The sequence below is a fragment of the Cetorhinus maximus genome, unplaced genomic scaffold (assembly GCF_964194155.1).
Source record: "Cetorhinus maximus unplaced genomic scaffold, sCetMax3.hap1.1 HAP1_SCAFFOLD_323, whole genome shotgun sequence".
NCBI lineage: Eukaryota > Metazoa > Chordata > Chondrichthyes > Lamniformes > Cetorhinidae > Cetorhinus > Cetorhinus maximus.
The window spans coordinates 252647-262605 of record NW_027596273.1 but is presented as its reverse complement, the minus strand read 5'-3'; the positions used below and the strand labels follow the sequence as shown (position 1 = coordinate 262605).

At 44.5% G+C, this 9959-nt stretch overlaps 1 protein-coding gene and 1 pseudogene across 2 annotated transcripts in view; both read right to left on the bottom strand.

Moving 5' to 3' along the window:
• The window catches only part of LOC144673274 (uncharacterized), a 159666-nt pseudogene that overhangs the window by 104592 nt on the left and 45115 nt on the right, over positions 1 to 9959 (bottom strand). The window lies entirely within an intron of this gene.
• Positions 6108 to 9959, bottom strand: part of LOC144673277 (uncharacterized) — a 28462-nt gene continuing 24610 nt past the window's right edge. The window contains 1 exon segment of the mRNA XM_078535191.1: positions 6108 to 7592. Within this exon segment, the coding sequence (XP_078391317.1) occupies positions 6731 to 7592 (862 nt within the window). The 3' untranslated portion in view covers positions 6108 to 6730.

Sequence of the window (9959 nt, the reverse complement as noted above, 5' to 3'; positions counted from 1 at the left end):
TTCTGTGAGAAACGCCTGCAATAAAACAAAAGCAAAATACTGCAGCTGCTGGAAATCTGAAATAAAAAGAGAAAATGCTGGAAATACTCAGCATGTCAGGCAGTAACTGCAAAAAGAGAAAGAGAGTTGACGTTTCAGGATGTGCAGGATGAACTACGAAGAGTAAAAATGGTGCAATAAAAACGGTCGATATAAGCACAGAAGCAGAAGAGAAATGGACTATAGTGCAGGAAAATCAATTCCTGACTATGGAAGATAAAGCTGGTAAATCAGCAGTGAGTAGGCCACGGGATGGACAGCAGTGGAAACCTCATTTAGACGGTTTGTGGAAATAACAGTAAAATACCAAACATGGTTAAATACACCTATGATTAGAGGCAGAGGAAGTTAAACAATGGCAGAGAGGTGATCAGGGAGGGCAGAGATGAAACAGAACAATGGATGGACATGAATTCAGATCCACAGTAATGGATCCACACCAGCCCCAGAGCCATAGAACCAGAGCACAGCATGAAGAGCTCTAAATTGTAGATGGATGCTCAATAACACTCACCCCTGAAATAATTTCACTGTTTTTAAATTTAAAATCTCCTGCTGGAGTCTGCAACTGTAAAGTTACCAGAAGTGCTGGAGTCAGAGAAAGGTCTCACAGTCTTCATATCTTCTAACTCCCTGTAAAAGGAGATTACAAAAGTCATAAGTGCCAGTTGAGGTTAGAAATTCAGAAGAGACAAACATTTCTCTTGATTTGAGTTTGCTGTGTGTAAATCCTCCACTTCTAACCACCTGTAAAAGGAGTTTCCAAAACCCAGTATAGAATTCACAACATTCTCTCCCCCTGCCTGCTGATCCAAGATAACTTGAGCAGGGACATAGTTGCATTGAAGCAGTTCAGAGAAGGTTCACTGAGCTGATTCTTGGAATGAGGATGTTTGTATCATGAGGAAAGGTTGAGCAGATTGGGCCCATACACATTGGAGTTCAAAAGAATGAGAGGTGATCTTATTGAAACATGTAAGATTCTGAAAATGCAGGAAAAACTCAGCTCTGAAGTAGGGTCAAACAGACTCGAAACGTTAACTCTGTTTCTCTCTCCATAGATGCTGTCAGACCTGCTGAGATTTTCCAGCATTTTCTGTCTTTATTTCAGATTTCCAACATCAGCAGTATTTTGCTTTTAATTATGTAAGATTCTGAGGTAGCTTAACAGGGTAGATGCCGAGAGGATGGTTCCCCTCATAGAGGAATCTAGAACTAGGAGGCTCAGATAAAAAATAAAGTGACTCTCATTTGGCTCTGAGAGAAAGAGAAATTTCTTCTCTCTGAGGGTCATTAGTCTTTGGAATTCCCTTTTCCAGTGAGCAGTGGAGGCTGAGACATTGAATAAATTCAAGGCTGAGTTCAACAGATTTTTGATCCATAGGGGAGTCAAAGGTTTGGGAGGGGTTGGTTGCAGGAAAGTGAAGGCCACAATCAGATCAGGCATGATCCATTAAGTGGGGAACCAAAATTGATGGGCCAAATGGCCTGCTCTTAATTCTGATGTTCTTGTTTTTATGTTCTCCAGAAGGTCACACATGCGCCCTACAGCACATTGTCCATCTGTTAACCTGGACCTGTCTCCAGCTCCTGTGTGTGGAGTGGAAGTAAAACCAATGAGTCACCGATTTTCTCTCCTGGTCACTGGAACCCTGAAGTCACGCCCACTCCGTTACATCACCAAGATGGTCACACAAAAGAATTCTGAGGGACAGAATATATTTGCACTTGGAGAGACATGGATTAATCAGGGATAGTCAGCATAGATTTATTAAAAAAAGGTCGTGTTTGACAAATTTGATCGAATTTTTTGAGGAGGTAACCAGGAATGTTGATGAGGGTAATGCATTTTATGTGGTCTGCAAGGGCTTTAGCAAGGCTATTGATAAGGTCCCTCATGGCAGACTGGTAAAGAAAGTAAGAGCCCATGGGATCCAAGGCAATGTGGCATGTTGGATCCAAAATTGGCTGAGAGGCAGGAAGCAGAGGGTGATAGTAGAGGGATGTTTCTGTGTCTGTTTCCAGTGGGGTTCCGCAGGGCTTGGTGTTAGGGCTCTTGCCGTTTATTGTGTTCATAAATGATTTGGACTTAAATGTAAGGGATCAAGAAATTCGCGGATGACACGAAAATTGGTAGGGTGGAAAATAGTGAGGAGGATAGCTGTAAACTGCAGGAGGATATCAATGGACTGCTTAGGTGGGCGGAGCGGTGGCAAATGGAATTCAGCCCGGAAAAGTGTGAGGTAAGGCACTTGGGGAGGGCTAACAAGGCAAGGAATTATACTATGAATGGTATGACATAGAAAGTACGGAAGATCTTAGGGACCTTGGTGTGCATATCCATAGATCCCTGAAGGTATCAGGATAAGTAGGTAAGGTGGCTAAGAATGCATATGGGATACTTGCCTTTACTAGCCAAGGAATAGAATACAAGAGCAGGGAGGTTACGCTGGAACTGGTTAGGATACAACTGGAGTACTGTGGACAGTTCTGGTCACCACATTATAGGAAGGATGTGATTGCACTGGAGTGGGTGGAGAGATTTACCAGGATGCTGCCTGGGCTGAAGGGTCTGAGTTATGAGGAAAGATTGGATAGGCTGGGGTTGTTTTCCTTGGAGCAGCAAAAGTTGAGAGGGGACCTGAAAGAGGTGTATAAGATTATGAGGGGCATAGATAAAGTGGTTAGGAAGGCATTTTTTTCATTAGTAGAGGAGTCAATAACCAGGGGGGCATAGATTTAAGGTAAGAGATAGAAGGCTAAGAGGGGAGTTGAGGAGAAATGTTTTTACCCAGAGGATGGTGGGAATCTTGAACTTAGTGCCTGAAAGGATGATTGAGTTAGAAACTCTCGTAACATTTAAGTATTTAGATATTCACTTGCGTCGCCATAGCCTCCAGAGCTGGAAAATTGGATGAATGACGTCAGATCCTTGTTGACCATCACAGACGCGATGGGCCGAATGTATTGTAAACGTCGATGAGTCTGAAGTCGCGCATGCGCATTGCTGCCTCTGAAACAAGATGGCAGCCGCTAACCTGGGCCTGTTGCCCGGAAACAAAGCCTCCGAGCTGTAAACGCGGGACCTACAATGTCTTATTCGGGGCTTGAGGCCTCCACTGGGTTTTTATGAAGCTTCCCCTCCCTACCCACTCTCACCTTTGGGCTCCATTCCTCCCTCCGCCCCGCCCGCTCTCACCCATTTCCAAAACCCCCGCACTCGCACGGCCGCTCCGAAACAGGTGGCACTGCGCATGCTCATGGTAGTTCAGCACCACCGCGCCTGCGCACTGAGTTCCTGTAGTGTTAATTGAGCACATTCACAGCCGCAGGGAATGTTGGGTATCAGCAGCGCCATTGAAATATCCAATACTCGAAAATAATTTTGTTCCGCAATTAAGATTTCTAAAAGTGATTTAAACTGCTGCTCTCTGGTGGGAGCTTTTAAAACTTTTCCCACTGGTTTCCCTCCCTCTCCTCCCCTGAAGGTGCTGACTCTAGCTGGGTTCAATGCCACAGTCACTGGTTTCTCGCTCTTCCTCTCTTTATCCTGACACTGAATGTTCGCTGTTTTGCAGATGACACAGCACAGATGGCTTTTTGGAATATCTATCCAATTAATTCCATATCCCTGCTGACACTGTCAGAACATTGTCTGTCTGCTGTAGAAATGGAAGAGGTGAATAGAAAAGGTTTTCTGGCTGGGTATCTCTCAGACTCGCTGACCCCTGTGGAAAGATCAATTGACCAGTGTACTGAGCAGATATTAAGGGTTCACTGAAATAAAAACGAAAGTGTGGAAAAACTCAACAGGTCTGGCAACACCATTGGAGGGAGTAACAGAGTTAATGTTTCAAGTCCAATATGACTCTTCTTCAGAACAGAACTGGACAATCTTTTGTTCTTTATTCTGATTTTAAAACTGACTGTGCTTTGTTTATTATAACCATTACCATTCTCTTTGCCTTTCGTTCAATCACACCATTGTTATTTAATTTCTCCCAACTTCCTCGTCCTCTCTTTTGTTCTACTTGACCCTCCCCACACACTTTCAATGCCAAAAAACCCATCCTATTTCTCCCTCTCTTCAGTTCTGAAGAAGATAATTTTGCACTCGAAACATTAGCTCCGTTTCTTTTTCCACAATAATACCTTTATTTCAGATCTCCAGCATCCGCAGCATATTGCTTTTATTTAAGGGTTCAGTGGTTAGTTAAGCATAGAGTACCTGGTAGAGTTTAATTCAATAATTCTACGTGCCCCCACATACCACAGTGACATTATTAATAAAGGGTCAAGTGAAGGGAGTATCCCCAGTGTGATAGAGTAGATGAATTATGGAGTTACAAATCAAGGGTATTAAAATGCTGTAACCTCACAAATACCATTTGTCTGGGATGTTACAGTATGAAAGAAACCCACATACTTGTCAGGTGAAAGAGGCCGTGTTCAATGAATGTATTAAATCCACACCACTATCCAATTCCACTGGTGTTTATGTGGATGGGTCTTGGTTTTATGAACAAAGGCTGCATCAGACTGGAGCTGCATCCTTGCTTCCCCTTGACAATGAGGACAATATTTTTACCTCATTCTGGGATGTGGGCGTCACTGGCTAAACCAGCATTTATTTCCCATCCCTGATTGGCCTTGAGAAGGCTGTGATGAGTTGCCTTCTTGAACAACAGCAGCCTATGTAATGTGGGTACACCCACAGTGCTGTTAGGTGGGGGGGGTGGGGGGAGTTCAGCATTTTGACCCAGCGACAGTGAAGGAATGGCGATATATTTCCAAGTCAGGTTGGTGAGTAGCTTGGAGGGGAACTTCTAGGTGGTGGTGTTCCCATGTGTCTGCTGCCCTTGTCCTTCCAGATGGTAGATGTTGCAGGTTTGGAAGGAGCTGTCAAAGGAGCCTTGGTGAGTTACTGTAGTGCATCTTATAAGATGATGTCACTGCGGGTCATTTGAGGAGGGTATGAATGTTTAAGGTAGTGGACGGGGCACCAATTAAGCTCGCTGCTCTGTGATGGATGTTGTTGAGCTTCTTGCGTGTTATTAAAATGCATTCATCCAGGAAAGTGGAGAATATTCCGTCACACTCCTCACTTGTGCCTTGTAGATGATGGGGACGCTTTGGGGAGTGTCATGATGTGGCAGGAAATGCTTGCCAGGTGCACCAAATCCACAAGGGAAACTTGGCGACGCTATCACAATGGTTTTGCAATTTGTATATATTTCAAAGAGCTTCATGCACTGTTCAGAAGTAATGAGTCAACTAATACCTTTAGAGACTTAAGCTAAGTTGAAACATTTATTAACAAAAGAAAAGATTTCAAGCACATACATAAGATTACAGTTACTTAATACTATAACAAATCTCAAAATTCCTAATTAACCTGACTCCCAAGTACACACCCACTTTAAGGCAACAGTCCAAATAGATTTTAAATTTAAATAGCAAGCCAGCAAGTCTACCACAGCACATACTCGACTGAATTCCAAAGGCTTTTCTCCAAATTTAGTTACTAGACACAGCAGAGTTCTGCAAAAATGGCCGGAGGCTTCTATAAGGCTGTTTCACATACTCCTCTTAGATCTTACATGGCCCCACAACAAAGCTTTTCATTCCTCTTTACATATATTTCTCGCTCTTTAATCTGTAAATTCCACTGTTCTATATGTCTTTGGAAATTTAGCTTTCCCATAATATAAAAATCTTTCATGTTGCCAATATGGTCAGTACCTTTTGGAAAAATAAACACACTGCTTGGCCTTGCTTATCTTGCTAGTTGTAAACATCCTATCATCCCTTTGAAACCAAACAACTCATTCATTTATCTAAAAATTCAAATTTCCTTCACATCTTATATGCTAAGCCCTTGTACATGTTTACTCATTAGCATTTATAATACCGTTTGTACACCTAACTTCTTTTGATAGCTTCAACCTAACAGTCTACATGACTCTAATTAAATCTCTCAAACAGAACCATGTACATTCACATCCATAAACCTACTTTACAATAAACCACAATAATATTATGAAAATTATTATAGTTTTGTGACAGGAGACACGAGGTGCGAAACACGCCACAGAATTCCCAGTGTCAACCTGTTCTTGTTGCCACACTATATATAAATATATATGGCCAGTCCAGCTCGGTTTCTGGTCAATGGTGACCCCCATGATGTTGATGTTGATCGTGGGGGTTTCAGTGATGGTAATGCCATTGAATGTCAAGGGGAGATGATCATTGCCTGGCACTAGTGTGAAGCAAAAGTAACTTGCCACCTGTCAGCCTAAGCCTGAAAATTGTCCGGGTCTTGCTGCATATGGACACGGACTGCTTCAGTATCCGAGGAGCCATGAGTGGTGCTAAACATTGTACAATCATCAGTGAACATCCTCACTTCTGACCCTATGATGAAGAGAAGGTCATTGATGAAGCAGCTGAAGATGGTTGGGCTGAGGACACTTCCCTGAGAAACTCCTGCAGCGATGACCTGGGGCTGAGATGATTGACCTCCAAAACCACAACCATCTTCCTTTGTAGAAGGGGAAAAACAGATCCCAATGAACATGATTCAGTCCTGGATGTGATTAAAAGCAAAATGAAATCACAGTAGTTACTCATGAACTCACTGGTGTGTCAGAAGGTGGGATGATTGAGTGAATCCCTTCCCAATCTCGGATCAGGCAAAAGGCCTCGCCCCAGTGTGAACTCTCTGGTGTCTCAGCAGGCTGGATGACAGCGTGAATCCCCTCCCACACTCGGAGCACGTGAACGGTCTCTCCCCAGTGTGAACTCGCTGGTGTGTCAGTAGGTGTGATGACTGAGTGAATCCCTTCCCACACTTGGAGCAGTGGAATGGTCTCTCCCCAGTGTGAATTCGCTGGTGTGTCACTAGGTGGCATGAGTGAGCAAATCGCCTCCCACATTCAGAGCAGGTGAATGGTCTCTCCCCAGTGTGAACTCGCTGGTGTGCCAGTAGGTGGGATGACTGAGTGAATCCCTTCCCACACTCGGAGCAGGTGAATGGCCTCTCCCCAGTGTGAGTGCGCTGATGTGCCAGGAGGTGGGATGACGAAGTGAATCCCTTCCCACACTCGGAGCAGGTGAATGGTTTCTCCCCAGTGTGAACTCGCTGATGTGTCAGCAAGAGAGATGACGCAGTGAATCCCTTCCCACAGTCAGAGCAGGTGAACGGCCTCTCCCCTGTATGAAGTTTCTGGTGTGTCAGCAGGCTGGATGACCAAGTGAATCCCTTACCACACTCAAGGCAGGTGAACGGCCTCTCCCCTGTATGAACTTTCTGGTGTGTCAGCAGGTTGGATGCCTGAGTGAATCCCTTACCACACTCAGGGCAAGTGAATGGTCTCTCCCCAGTGTGTACTCGCTGGTGTATCTGCAGGTAGGTTGACTGAGTGAATCCCTTTCCACAGTCTCCACATTTCCATGGCTTCTCCCTGTTGTGACTATGCTTGTGTCTCGACAGGCCAGATGAACGGCTGAAACCTCGTCCACACACAGAACACGTGTACGGTTTCTCCCCACTGTGAATGGTGCTTTTCCCTTCCATGTTCAAATTCCAATGATATTCAGGTGACAATAAATTGAGCAACTCTGTCAGATTCTGATGTGAGATTTGATTTGAGTTTCCTGACTGCTAATCCTCCACTTCTAATATCCTGTGAAATTGATTTAAAACAGATAAAAAGGGAATGAGACAGACCCCACAAAAACACAGAGACAGGTTGTATAATTGAGCTGAATGAATCTAGTAATTTGTGGGGCTGGCACAAGGAAAAAGTCACCACAAAAGCTGCTGGATTGTCATCAAAACCCAACTGATTCACTAATATCCTTCAGGGAAGGGAACTTGCCACCCATTCTGGGTCTGGGTGTACACAATATTCTGGAAACTAGGTGAGGAGAGAGGGAGATGTGGGAGAGGGGGTGAAGGACAGGGATTTTATATGTTTACAGCTTGACCAGAACTTTGACAGAATCTCCCAACCCCTCAAACTCAACCATCTAGAAGGACCAAGGTGGTAGGTGCACGTGAATATCATCACCTCTAAGTTCCCTTCCAAGTCACACACCATCCTTATTTGTCTGACATCCAGTACTGGATGAGCAACAATGTCTTTCATATAAATACTGCAAAAACTTTCCTTTCTTTCTTTCATTCATTCATGCAATGTAGCCGTCTCTGGCTTGGCCAACATTTATTGCCCATCCCTAATTGCATTTGAGAAGGTGGTGGTGAGCTGCCTTCTTGAACTGCTGCAGTCCCTGTGGTGTAGGTACACCCACAGTGCTGTTCAGGAGGGAGTTCCAGGAGTTTGACCCAGTGACAGTGAAGGAACAGCGATATATTTTCAAGTCAGGATGGTGAGTGGCTTGGAGAGGAACTTCCAGGTGGTGGTGTTCCCATCTATCTGTTGCCTTCTAGATTTGAAACATGCTGTCTAAAGAGCCTTAGTGAGTTCCAGCAGTGCATTTTGTAGATGGTACACACTGCTGCTACTCTGTGTCAGTGGTGGGAGGGAGTGAATGTTTGTGGATGTGGTGCCAATCAAGCAGCTGCTTTGTCCTGGATGGCGTCAAACCTCTTGAGTGTTGTTGGAGCTGCACTCATCCAGGCAAAGGGGGAGTATTCCATCACACTCCTGACTTGTGCCTTGTAGATGTTGGACTGGCTTTGGGGAGTCAGAAGGTGAGTTACTCGCTGGAGCATTCCTAGCCTCTGACCTGCTCGTGTAGCCGCAGTATTTATATGGCTGGTCCAGTTCAGTTTCTGGTCACTGGTGACCCCCAGGATGTTGATAGAGGGGGATTCAGCAATGGTAATGCTATTGAATGTCAAGGGGAGATGGTTAGATACTCTCTGGTAGAGATGGTCATTGTCTGACACTTGTGCGGCATGAATGTTACTTGCTACTTGTCAGCCCAAGCCTGGATATCGTCCAGGTCTTAGAAACATAGAAAAGTTACAGCACAGAAGGAGGCCATTTGGCCCATCCTGTCCATGCCAGCCCAAGGACACCCAGGTGTCCTTTCTAATCCCACCTTCCTGCACCTGGCCCATAGCCCTGCAGCTTACAGCACTGAAAAGTTGCAAATCCAGGTACTTTTTAAAAGAGTTTAGAGTTTCTGGCTCTACCACCAACTTGGGCAGCGAATTCCAGACACCCACTACCCTCTGCGTAAAAAAGTTCTTCCTCATGTCCCCCCTACACCTTCTGCCACTTATCTTGAATCTATGTCCCCTGGTTCTAGAATTCTCCACCAAGGGAAACAATTTTATCCTGTCCACTCAATCTATTCCCCTCATAATTTTGTACACCTCAATCAAGTCACCTCTCAGCCTTCCTTGTTCAGAGGAAAATAACCCCAACCTATCCAATCTCTCCTCGTAGCTACACTTTTCTAACCCTGGCAACATTCTTGTAAACCTCCTCTGCACTCTCTCCAGAGCTATTACGTCCTTCCTGTAATGTGGTGACCAGAACTGCACACAATACTCCAGTTGTGGCCTCACCAGTGTTTTATACAATTCCAACATTATATCCTTACTTTTATATTCTATACCTCTGCCAATGAAGGAGAGCATTCCATATGCCTTCTTTACAACCTTGTCCACTTGAACTGCTGCCTTCAGGTACCTGTGTACTTGTACGCCAAGATCTCTCACTTCATCTACACCTCTTAGTATATTCCCGTTTATTTTGTAATCCCTGTAACTGTTTGACCTCCCTAAATGTATGACCTCATACTTCTCTATGTTAAAATCCATCTGCCACTTTACCGCCCACTCCACCAACCCATCTATATCTTTTTGGAGATTTTGGCTATCCTCTACACTATCCACTACTCGGCCAATCTTTGTGTCATCTGCAAATTTCCCAATCGTATCC